General features: G+C 36.0%; 1 protein-coding gene across 1 annotated transcript; it reads left to right on the plus strand.

Moving 5' to 3' along the window:
• The first annotated feature begins 1,701 nt into the window (after positions 1-1,701).
• Positions 1,702-13,239, plus strand: LOC128984327 (circumsporozoite protein-like). The gene is made up of 6 exons (XM_054403635.1): positions 1,702-1,765; positions 2,806-2,956; positions 4,537-5,101; positions 6,206-6,295; positions 12,331-12,457; positions 12,845-13,239. Exons 1-6 carry the CDS (start codon positions 1,702-1,704, stop codon positions 13,237-13,239), a joined length of 1,392 nt encoding a protein of 463 aa, XP_054259610.1.
• Positions 13,240-13,698: the final 459 nt, after the last annotated feature.

The raw sequence follows: 13,698 nt of genomic DNA on the forward strand, positions 1-13,698 counted from the left end.
GGCCTAAGTCTAGAAAATGAGATTGTTCATGATAAAGGCCCTGTTGAACCTATTTTAGCTGAAACTCCAAAATGTTGTTAAAATTTAACTGTTGAGACCAGTGTAACTAGTGAAGATAGGTCTATTGCCACTGATAAAACTAAAAACAAATCTATAAAAAAGTTAGATGTGTAAAGAAAGTTGATGTGAGTAATAAAGTCAAACTTAAAGTAATGAAGGCAGGAACAAAAGGCCAAAAAAGAGGACTGTTCTTAAAAGGAAAAAGATGTTCCTGATTACAAATGGAAGAAGAGAGATTATTCAACGACAATTTGTAACGGGTCAAATGTGTAGGGGGTAAAATAACGGCTAAACCACGAAACTTAAACAGCTGAATGTAAGCTGTTGTTGTGCCCTAGTCGCGACTCTAAACTGACATCGTAACTAACCTCAAATTCCAAGATCGCAGACGACGTTGGTATAAGTTTGGTTGTTTGGTTGTTGACTGCGTCTGAGGGCAGGCTACGGGAGAAAAGAAGAGCAGCGGAGCCACCTTTTGAGTGGTACGCGGCTGTCAGCATGTTGAAGCTGTCATGCGCCTGCCTTCGCCAGCACGGGACTCAGCTGACTCTGTTTGTGCTGACCAATCAGGGAGCGTTTTAACCTTCGCCTCGAATCTGAGACGAAGGTGAAGGGAGAAGAATAAGGATTGTTTTTCGTATTCCCGGCTTTAAGGCATTCGTTCTTTCGTCTTCGATTTGATGAGTTTTTCGTTCAACTACTTCGTCGTTTTAAAGTTACAGTAAGTTTCGTGGTGCATCGAGTGCGCGAAAAAAAAAGTTTTACAGTATTATTACTTCGTTTGGTAAGTTGTGTAATAAACTTAAACAACTTAGGTTTTCTTTCGAATACTTCTCCGTCAGTTGTGTTTCGGCAGAACTTTGTCGAAGTTCGTAGGCTAGGCCTGACTCTCCGATCTAGTCATACATTTTTAACCAACTAATTTGGTAAAGTATTGCAGTTGGTGGAATATATTTTCGTTTAACGTTTCTTAATCCGTCTTGGGACTTTATTTTTTAATTCATAAAACCCTTTTTAAAGTTCCCCAAACGTCCCAAAGTTTGTTCCAGCAGACAGGTTTCTGCTGGACAATTTCTGTCAAAGTTGGTTCAAGTTGAACACGTGAGGAAGTTAAAGTTTTAGTTTTTCGTTTTCAGCTCAAGGAGCAGTTTTATTTTTAGTTTCATTTTTTTATAGTTTCGTGTCTCACTTGGACAACTTAAGCCAACTTGTTTCCTTGTTTAATAAATTCGGACTCTGTGGGAGTTAGGCTTGGTTAGGCCTATCTTGTACTAACCTTGTTTGTTGCAGGTTGACCACTTAACTCTGTAGGTAAGCGGGGTGACTACTTAGCTTACTTGTTGTCTCGTTAAGTTAGCTAGTAGTGTGTCATTTAGATATTTGCCCACAGAGTCAAGTCACGATTATTAATTTCCCCACGAGCCCTAGGTTAGAGTGGTGATTTCGAGTTGGGTGTTTGGGTAACCCGCAAAGTTCGTCTCGAGCTCTGACAACCAGGGCTATCAAATTTAGGCTATCTGAATCACTATCGACTCCTGGGAAACTCCCCGCGACCAGACTAGGGCGAATCCTGGGATCTCGTTTTCTTATCGGTGGCGTAATTTTCCACTTGTCGCCCGCCAGGAAGATTACGTCACATAAATGGCGCCCGAACAGGGACGGTGGGCATCGTATGCCTTGCCTGGTTACCCCCACTCCTTGCAGGGTAATCACCAGTGCGGCCAGTCTTTGGCGAGGTAGGTTGCGGTTTACGGTCAGAACCTAAAAGATACTGGAAAGGACATGTTGAATAATGCCGAAATCCTACTGCTGTTTTCCTCCAGCTTTTAGACCAGGATTTGGTGAGCCATATTACCTGTCAATCAAATCTCTTTGCTACACAAAAGGGCAAGACCCTAAACATAAAAGAGAATGAACTTTTAGGGCGGGTTTCTGAGTCAGGTATTAGCGCTAGTCTTAGACTAAAGCTCATTTTAGTGCTGGACTAAGAAACATATCTTTCTGATTCGAGTACTTATAAGTCAGCGACTAATCTTAGTCAAGAACTAGTTTTTAATTCTGAACTAAAGAAATTATGCTTTAGTCCACGGACTAAAACATGCTAGATTTTAATCCTTCATATGGGTAGGATTAATTTTAGTCGTCCACTTTTAACCTAAGCCATTTTTGTACCGTATGTTTAAGTTGAAGGTGATTATGGATTACATCGATTATAATGATTTTTACCGTTTTCGTGGGCCACGAATTCGTCGTGAGCGGGAAAACAATCCATTTGTTGACTTAAGTGAGGATGAATTCAAGGATAGGTATAGATTTTCAAAAAACTCTGTGAAAGAACTAATTGAATTGATAAGGCCTATTTTGGAAGGCACTTCCACAAGGGGAACTAGGTTACCTTTGTGGAAGAAAGTGTTGGTAGCGTTGCGCTTTTTTGCAAGTGGAACACTTTTGCGGGAAGCCGGCGATCAAACTAATATTTCAGAATCATCGGCATGCCGCTATGTGCATAAAGTGGCATTGGCAATATGCCATAAACTGAGGAAAGACTACATCATATTTCCAAAGAACCAATATGCTCAACAAACAAAGGACGCCTTTTATTGATTAGGTCGTTTCCCTGGCATCCTCAGTGCAATTGATGGCACATTGTGGCCATTGTGGCCATTGTGTGTCCATCAACTGACGACAAGGAGGAGTACCGAAACCGCAAAGGCTATTTTTCAATCAATGTTTTTGCGGCGGTAGGCGCTAAGCAAGAGTTTACCAACATCGTCGCCAGGTGGAAAGGAAGCACGCACGATTCCCGAGTTTTCAAAACCTCATCCCTATACGCCCGTTTCGAGCAGAACGAGTTCAACGGTGTGCTGATAGGAGATAGCGGGTACGAATGTAACAGGTAAGATATGGTTTGGAATGCTTCTTAACTGGATTTATCCTAATTAAAGTAGGTACATTATTATTACTTGTCTTAGCAATTAACTTAATTTATTTCTGAATAGGAGAATTCAACTGAGGCATTTACAATACAACCTTTAAGCGGTTTTCTAGTAGCCTATAAGTTAGCTTTTTATTTTATTTATTTGCCAACGGATTTACACCAATTTTACAGTTTGATTGAGTTGTAAATTGCTCATTACGACTAGATGGCCTAATAACTTCAGATGCTAAAAACTTTACTACTAGTAGCCTAGCCTATATTAAATAAGGTTGACTAACTTGCATAAACCTTGTCTCGACTGAGTTTATATATCAGGGTTTCAATTTTCAATACTTATAAGTTAAATTCAACTTCTAGGCTAGCTACATTGTTCTATTTTTGAAAGACATGTTTTTAGGCGAGGTTTATTATACTGTATTGTTCAGCTTGTGGGCTTCACTCACCTTAATTTGTTAGTCCAGGACTCGTCAAATGTAACACAACGAAGACACAAACACACATACACGCACATAAAAATCGTCCTTGGATTAATTAACTCCGACGTTTCGAACTTTACGTTTTCAAAAGTAAAGACACAATTCGTAGCCGTCTCACCAAACTAAAACCTGAAAATGAACAGCAAAAAACAAAAAATATTATCTATAAAATTCCTTGTTCGTGTGGTAGAAACTATGTAGGGCAAACGTCAAGGCCAGTGACGGTGAGGATTAACGAACACGTTAAAAAGGTTAAAAATAAGGATAGGTATGGCTCGAAAATCTGTGAACATGTATTAGAGACAAAGCATACAGTAAAATGGGATTCCAGCAAAATTCTATACAAAGAACCGGATTGGAGGAAACGGAACATGGCAGAGTCACTATTTATGGCTATTGAAGATGAGCCTCTATCACGACCATCGGTGGATGTTAATACTGTTTATTTACCAATAATTAAAGAAGAACTAGAACAGCTGAGAGACAAGGCCAAGGATGTCAAAGGCTTATCTACAATAACCAGTACGTCTACCAACCCCCCTGCCCTCCCCCCCTCTACTGGAACAGCTGATCCGGCAGTCGTGGTTAGGCGTTCGGCTCGTGTACGCGAGAGAAACAAAGTTTTAATTCCCTGAGGAAGCGGGACGTTATCTTGGTCCCGCGAAACGTCGGAGTTAATTAATCCAAGGACGATTTTTATGTGCGTGTATGTGTGTTTGTGTCTTCGTTGTGTTACATTTGACGAGTCCTGGATTAACAAATTAAGGTGAGTGAAGCCCACAAGCTGAACAATACAGTATAGCTACATTGTTTTGCTGGCTCCAAGATTTTCCCGTTAAGTTTATTAGGCCTATATAACACATTTCCTTTCGATCATAAAGGGTTACTTTGGTATTATCCGGAGGAAGTATCCGGAGGAAGTGAATCTTCTGGCCTCAGGTCATTTGGTAGGCGTGACAGAGGGAGGAGTGTGTCGAGGGGCTCAAGATAGGACAGAAGCCCAACCAGACGTGAAATATCCCCTCCCCTACTCAGACGTGAAAGATCCCCTACACTATCCAGACGGCACAGATCCCCTACACTATCCAGACGGCACAGGACTTTACCACGAGACTCAACAAACTCCCCAACACCACCACCATCACATACACCAACACCACCACCTAGACCAACACCTCCACCACAAGAACCGTCTACACTAGAACAACCACCACCTCCACCTCACCATCTATTACGTCCAACACCACAACAATCCTCTACACTTCCACAACAATTAATTATACCACAAGCACCACAACTACAGCTACCCCAACCACAACTCCCGAGACTGCTCCAAAACACAACATATCCTCCACGACAGTACTTTACACATCCTACCACCCTCCAGTATCAACGTTTCATCCATCAGCCTCCTCCCCCACTCAACCCCATTCGAAATCATGTCCCAGTTTGTCGTGTCCCCCATCCACAACCATCAAGGCCTTCTTTCATCCACGCCCCACATCAAATCGCTTTAAATCCTTATCTCCTTCCTTCCCATCCCCCACAACATCAATACACCCCTCGAACCTCAAATCCCCGCCAGGAACCTCCCTCTCAACTACGTGAGGAGCCTGCCCCACCAGGCGTATGATTGGTTTTAAAATCAAAGTACATAAGATCTTGTAAAATATGACAATTGTATTATTCTTAAAATTATTAACATTTTCTTTTATCATTATTATTTTTGTTGTACAGTTTAAATGTATGCAGTTGTAACTATAACATTTTTCATCATTATTATCACCTTTTATTAATTTATGTAATAGCGTCATGATGCAACCAAGGTCACATGAGGTCCATTCCAGGCTACATATGTACACTAGTAAAGAGTGCGCTAACCTAGACTACGTAATTTTTTGTTTTTAACCATTATTTTAACACATATCACAAGAAAAACGAAAGAAAAACTTAAGGGCAGATGCCAGCAATAGGTTTTTATGGTAGTCACTTTAATTAGCTAAAAAGTGCTTAGTATTGTTCATTAACCTCTAACTAGAGGTCGTCCGTCCAGTGGTCGAATCTCAACCTAAAATATTTAATGTTCAGACTTCTCTATTTTCACCACACACTGTAAATAAAACATGTGATTGGAGTTTCTTCTATTTGTTTTGATTTTCTGTTTATATTTCGTTGTTATTTCGTCACCAGCATGGCAACCGATAAGATCAATGAAACTTTTTTTCAAAATTTTAAATTTATTTGTTGTGCTTATTTTTGAGCTTATTTTAATTTATAAAGGGATTCTGCACATCTACAGGAAAATATCTTTCCAACAGTATGAGTAGATTTTCCCTGCGATGCACACGAGCTGAGAAAAAAGATTTAAAGAAACATGCTTGCCTAATAATATGTAGATAGTGTTGTGTAAATAATAAGTAAAAAGGACAAAATCAAGTTTAGTTTAGGTTCAGCCCATTTTGGCATACATACATAAGGACAGACTCATTGCTAGTCATTCCTCTTTTCCTAGTTGGCAATCCTGCCGGTGACGTAGCATTACCTACTCCTTTTTCCTTTTATCTCTTCTTCATGTCAATGTCAATCTGCTTTCCCGCCCGCTACCACTTATCACGCACCAGTTTGTGCCTTGAACTTTCTTATACCGTGATCGGTTTTAAATTCAATAATTATCGTGTCTCGCCTCCGGGATTATCTTTGTGTCCGTGAACGACTTTATCCACTACGGCAGGATGATCTTCGCTGGACCAAGGGGCCCCTGAGAATTCTACACTCCACACTCCAGGCCGCCGACCACGCGGCGGAGAAGAAAGGATCGGTCGTGAGTGATACTTCAATTTTACTATTAGATAAGACTTCATTAATTATTTTCTTTCAAGTTTCAGATGTGTCATTTTACTGCTCAATTTATTCAAACGTCATAATACAATACAGTCCACTAATTAAATCACTAACTAATTCAATTCTCAAACAATCCATAACAGATAGATAATGTGAATAGACATTTTGTACTGACTTTGTTGTAATATACCTCAAATGGATGTAGTTATGCAATGGTAGACCAAGCGACATATGTGGACATTTTGAGCTTTCAGATCACTCTGGTAGATAAATGTTGAAGCTATTAGAATAAAAAAAAAACTTATCACAGGACTTAATAGGAGAATTAAAAAAAGGAAAAACCTAAGCGCCATTTGCTTTATCTTACATTTTACAATTTGCAATCATAGACCAACAGATGAGTAAAATCTCAATAATAGACCAAGAGACGCTTTATTTTGCATTGATAGACCAAGTACGTCGCTTGGTTTGTTATTGCAAAACAGTGGTTGAATCAGCTGTGTGTGTACAGTTTGCTTTCTGCTGGTGTTTATGCTATGTTACAATGTATTCCAAAATGAAATCCTGGTTATGTTTATATTATTAATAGTCCAGGCAAACTAAACAAACTTACATAGGGACCGTTAAAAAAATTGCAAGAAAACGTTTTATGGTTTTATTTTGTAGAGTTGGGTTTGCAGAATGACATACTAAAAGTTGCCAAAAATCGGTGCACGAGAAAACCACTAAAATCACAATTTAAAATGGCGGCTTTTTTCAACATTGGACAAATTAAAAAAAACATATTTCACATGCATTTGCTATGCACATTTTTCGAGATATTGACTTGGGACCACCGCCTGTATTTATTGAGTGGTTAGTACTTCATTTTGATAGGGAACATGTTTTTGGCCGCCATCTTGGATCCGCCATATTGGACTTAGATAATTTGTTTTCAATGTAATGATAGTGTTGTGACACATCATTACCAACTACATTTTTACACTGATTTCAATGCCGAAATCCGTTTTTAAATATCTTTATTCATTTAGAAGATATATACAAAAGAAAACTCTGCACCATACATTTCTTATGGACGTTTCGTAGTTTGATATTTTTTTTTAAATTATTTTTCTTATATCTCCAGTTCTTATTAACGCTTGTAGTTCGTTCTAGGCTTAAAATATTCAGTAATGTAAGGGCTTTCATTTGAGCTAATGGGATTCGACAGTGCTGAGGTTAAATTAGGAGATATTAAGAGTTTGTACATCCCCAAAGCCAATAGAAAAGATATTGAAGATATTATTGTAAAATTAAAGAAAAATAGCCCCGGTATAGATGGAATAAGAGAATGTGATTTAAAAAAGTGTAATTTAGAAGCCGCTGAAGTGCTGGTTAATATAATAAATGCATCACTTGATGAAGGCAGAATGCCGACTCTGCTAAAAACTGCTATTATAAGACCTGTTTATAAATCAGGTTGCCACAATTCATACCAGAACTATCGCCCAATATCTATTCTTTCTTCAATAGATAAAATAATGGAAAGGTACATTGCACACCATTTAAATAAATACTTAGCAGAAAATGATGTTATAAATAAAAGTCAGTATGGTTTCCAGAAAAACAAAAGTACAGAGTTATTGCTGAAAGATTTTTCTAACAATATTAACAAAGAATTAGGGCAGGGCAATCAAGTAATAGTAACTTTTATAGACTTTACTAAAGCTTTTGATACACTGCAGTTTGATAAAATATTGACAGCACTCAAGGACATAGGAATTTCTGGCAGGTTTTTAGAATGGTTTAGAGACTATCTGAAAAACAGAAAAATTATTGTAAAAGTGCATAGTACATTTAGTGAAGAGGCAGAACTTTTTTCTGGGGTACCTCAAGGAAGTATTTTGGGCCCAATCTTATATATAATATATGCAAATACACTCCCAAAATATATAAAAGAAGACACGGTTTTTATGTACGCTGATGACACTGCAATTGTCGTATCAAACAAAAATATAATAGAGGCAGAAAAAATATGCAGAATGCTGTTAACAACCTTTTAGAATGGTGTCATGATTATGGATTGGTAATAAATGACAAAAAGTCCAAGGTCATGCATGTGCATTCACCTGCATTTAAATGTTCTAATGTAAGCATTACTTACCATAATTTTGATTGTTTACATAATCATACTTACTCACTTATCCCAAAAAGTTGTCAATGTAAGAGTTTAGAGAATGTGCATGATTTTAAATATTTAGGGGTTCATGTTGACCACAATTTTAAATGGGATATACATGTTAATTATGTTTGTAAAAAAATCAGATCATGTGTTTGCAAAATTTTTTATTTAAAAAGTGTCCTGCCATTTAATGTGCTATTGGTGATTTACCAGTCATTGTGTGAATCAATATTAAGATATGGTGTGAGAGCATGGGGCAATGCTTCAAAGACTTCTCTGAGGAAAATTGAGCATCTGCAGGAGCAAGCGCTCAAATGTATTGTTCCAGTGCACATTAAGCAGTTACCAATTATAAAGATTTTTCATTTTGTTATACTGCTACCTGTTAGTAAGTTATATATCTTTTTGATATCCACTGATCATTTATTTGATGACAGCTTGAAAATAGTCAATAATCACCCATATGATGTTAGAAGGAATTATTATTTTGTACCAAAGCACAGGAATAAGTATGGAAGTAGAACACTTGAAGTTTTTGTTCCCAAATGTTTTAATAACCTCACAAATCATATGGTTTTTGCAAATAGTTATAGCATGTTTAAACATTATTTAAAGGAACTTGTTTGGAATGATTTGTTACAATTTTAATTTATTACAATTATGCATTTAATTTATTTACATTTTAGTTGAAGTTAAAGTAATATATTATTGTTATTTATTCCAATAGTTTATTTGTTATTGTTACTGTTGAATTTTTACAGATATTTGTGTCTTTGTTGTCTTTTTTTTGTTATTAATTACTCAAGAGACAATTAAGAACTCATAAAACTGCATGCTACTGATTCAAACTGACAAAAACTGTATGGTAGATAAGAAACAATATTTTTAGTGCAGACAAACCATTTGTGGTTTTTGCACTTTTGTATCCTATGTATTGGCAATTATTGTGTAAATAAATTTCTTGATTGATTGATTGATTGATAAGCTCTTGATCATTAAAATCAGACGAGTTAAAGACCTGCTACGAACCTCAGAACAATATTAAATTTAACTTTTTAGAAATATATTTTTATTAAAATATTTATAACTCGGGTTGTTAATACGTCACCAAGTTCTTTCTTGTCTCAAATTACTCAGGGAATGTTTAGCTTTGATTTTATTAATCACTAAACAAAATCTGACAATTTTAGAATGAGCCATGGACCATAATTTAACATTAAAATGTATTTATTTTGAAATTTGTCTTTAGTTAAGGACATATATCCCAAACCCTAATAACTCCTGGAAAGTAATCCATAGCTAAAATAAAAGTCAATATTTTGGCGAATTATTTAAGACTATAAAGAGTTTTGGGAGTTATTTAGAATTAGGAATATACGTCTTTAACTAAAGACAAATTTCAATATAAATACATTCTAATGTTAAATTATGGTCCATGGCTCATTTTAAAATTGTCAGATTTTGTTTAATGATCAATAAAATTAAAGCCAAACATTTACTGAGTAATTTGAGACCAGAAAGAACTCGGTGACGTATTAACAACCCGAGTTATAAATCTTTTAATAAAAATATATTTCTAAAAAGTTAAATTTAATATTGTTCTGAGGTTCGTAGCAGGTCTTTAACTCGTCTGATTTTAATGATCAAGAGCTCAAATGAAAGCCCTTACATTACTGAATATTTTAAGCCTAGAACGAACTACAAGCGTTAATAAGAACTGGAGATATAAGAAAAATAATTTAAAAAAAAATATCAAACTACGAAACGTCCATAAGAAATGTATGGTGCAGAGTTTTCTTTTGTATATATCTTCTAAATGAATAAAGATATTTAAAAACGGATTTCGGCATTGAAATCAGTGTAAAAATGTAGTTGGTAATGATGTGTCACAACACTATCATTACATTGAAAACAAATTATCTATGTCCAATATGGCGGATCCAAGATGGCGGTCAAAAACATGTTCCCTATCAAAATGAAGTACTAACCACTCAATAAATACAGGCGGTGGTCCCAAGTCAATATCTTGGAAAATGTGCATAACAAATACATGTGAAATATGTTTTTTTAATTTGTCCAATGTTGAAAAAAGCCGCCATTTTAAATTGTGATTTTAGTGGTTTTCTCGTGCACCGATTTTTGGCAACTTTTAGTATGTCATTCTGCAAACCCAACTCTACAAAATAAAACCATAAAACGTTTTCTTGCAATTTTTTTAAGGTCATATCCTATATTTACCCGACTATAAGTTAATATCAAGATGAAACGTATATTTGAATCAAGAGGGAAATTATTGGCTCACTTAGCTACTTTAAAGGTAAGTTAATTGTATTCTCCCTCATTCGAATACAGTTTAGTAGGTTAATGTTAATTATGTTTGCTTAAGTTTCATAATTTTAAGTAAAGATAATTTAAACATATAAGTTTCCTATCAAGTAGGTAAAGGTAAGGTGATATAGCCTACAAACTATTTTAATTTGGTTACAACTAGATTTTTGATTCTAGGACGGCAGCAACTCTGATCATAGAAAACCTATCCTAAACCTGCCTGAAAAGCGAACGAGAAACCTGATCCTGAAACAAACTCTGATTTACCTAGATTTATAAACGAACAAAATCAATTTGAAGGCGTAAGCGATGATCAAACAAAACAGAAGGTTAGTGAAACTCTAAAAATAAATGCATCCAAAAAAGGTAACTGTTTGGTGTGGATTGTGGATTGGCCCTTACTTTTTTGAAAATGACCATAGCGATGAAGTTACTGTCAATGGAGAACGTTATCGGGAGTTGATAAGCGATTATTTTTGGCAGCAGTTGGAAGAATTGGTTGTCAATAACGAGTTGAACGACTTGTGGTTTCAAAAAGATGGGACTACTTGTCATACAGCACGAGAAACAGTGCAGTTGTTGCACACAAAGTTTCCCGGCCGTTTAATGTCTCGTTTCGGTGATCAGCGTTGGACAGCAAGATAATGTGACCTCACAGCAATGGACTATTTCCTTTGGGGATATTTGAAGCAGAAGGTTTTCGCAAACAAGCCCAACTCGATTCTGGAGCTGAAGGACGAGATTCGCAGAGTAATCCATCAAATTCCACAACAAATGATCGAGAAAGTGGTGGAAAATTTCATCAAAAGGGCTGAAGGCTGCAGGGATTCACGTGGCGGTCATTTGGCGGATATTATTTTCCATGTGTAATGTCAATCTTTAATAAATGTGTATGAATAAAAAAATACCTTGCAAGTAAACTACAATACGTATAATTTAATTTTTAAATTGTAACCTCTAACTGGATCACCCTTTATCTGTATAAGAGTCAATACTTTATTTCTTGGGAAGACAGACGTGAACATTTTTTTTTTTTTCATTTTTTTTTTGTTTTTTGCGTCTTTTTATTTGTTGGTTTACGCTGATCATTTACATATACAACACTTATATGATTTACCAACTATTAAAAAAAAAAAAGGTAATATATTGCAGCAGTTATTCACAAAAAGAAATGTTCGAACTAAAAAGCGCACTCAGTGTCATATATGTTGGGCTTTTATTTCTGCTACAGTATTTTGTTTCTTGTGTTGGTTACTCTGCTTACTCAGCTGCTGACTGTAGTCTACTGTCTGCTGTTTATTATTTACAGGTTATGTTGTTATTGCTTTAGCTTATAACCTTTTATAAGTTTGGTGTTGTACAATTTAGTTGTAAACGCTATTGTTTTTAGTTAGGCCTACTATTTTGTAGCCATGACAAAATCAAAGAAACTATTCAAGAAAAGACGTTTCCGTGGAAACCAGTACACTAATAGTGATTGCGTAAGTTCTGTAAGTGATGTAGTGTCTAGTGTTTCATCTCCTCAGACTCCTAGGCCTAATGAAGCTGAGCAACAACCATCACAGGAAAGAAGGCCTAAGAAAGATTCAGCTTCTAAACGAAAGATTGAGGATGTTTTTGATAATGATGAAGATTGGACTGATGTTGGTGAGGGTAATATCATTGTAAATACTGGACTAATTTCTAAAGCTATATCTAGTTTTTGTGTTTGTAAATTTTGTCACAAAGAGAATTCTCTCCAGTTGATAGAAAATACAACAGAAGGGAAGGGGCTTGCTTGTAGCCTATCTCTATTATGTGAAAACTGTAATAAAGAGCAGTCATTTTACACTTCCTCCAAAGTAGATACATTTTTTGATATCAATTTACGATGTGTTTATGGGTTGCGGGCGATAGGAAAAGGAATGATTGCAGGGCGAACCTTGTTTGGTTTATTGGATTTACCAAGCCCTCCTCAAAAGTTTGAACGTTACAATGGTAAAATTCTCCAAAGCCTAAAAGAAGTAGCAACTGATAGCATGATATCTGCTACAAATGAAGCTGTGCAACTAAATGTGGACGAAGAAGGCAACACATCTACGGATCTCAGTGTCGGTATTGATGGAACGTGGCAGAAGCGGGGCTATTCTTCACTCAACGGTGTAGTTACGGTGTCCTGTATTGATACAGGCAAAATTTTGGATGCTGAAGTTTTCTCAAAATATTGTCATTCCTGTGCATGTAAAAAATATCAAGTAATAAAGCATCTTGGACTGCAACCAGGCAAGAATTGTTTGAAAATCCTGACATCTGTTGACAAAGACCGAGAGCGGAAAGCTGAAATCGCGTGCCTTGAAGAGGTAAAGCAGAAAAGAAAACGGGCAAGATTTTTAAAAAAGAAGAAAAGGGATGAAGAAAAGAGAAATGAACCAGAATATGAAGCAGGAATGTTTTAAAGTGCAACCTACTCCTCTTTATTAATGAATTTCAAAATATGAATTTACTTAAAATAGATAATAAAATTCCAATAAAGTTACAATAAAATATATTTAGGTTCTATAGCTATTACAACAATCTCATTGGGCTATGACAGTGAAATTATATTTTGGTCTAGGTTTTTGATGGGCTAGGCTAGATAACAATTTGGAGAGAAAATTATTTTAATCTAGGGGTTGGTCCGTGCCGGGTATGAAATTCTGATAGGCTAATTAACTTAATTTATACAGCACTAAAGTAGGCTAAATAATATGAGATAGGCTAATAATGAGAATAAAAAAATGTAGGCTATAAGTTCTTAATTTGAAAGTCACTTGAATTTAGTCAATTCACAATGGTGTGATGGTGGTTGGAAATTGATGATGAGTTTTTGACGTATTAATTAAAGTTGATATTACCAATTTTTGTTGAATAGTGAT

The sequence above is a fragment of the Macrosteles quadrilineatus genome, unplaced genomic scaffold (assembly GCF_028750875.1).
Source record: "Macrosteles quadrilineatus isolate MER2022 unplaced genomic scaffold, UCM_ALF_1.0 Scaffold_2__2_contigs__length_208266976, whole genome shotgun sequence".
Taxonomy (NCBI): Eukaryota; Metazoa; Arthropoda; class Insecta; order Hemiptera; family Cicadellidae; genus Macrosteles; species Macrosteles quadrilineatus.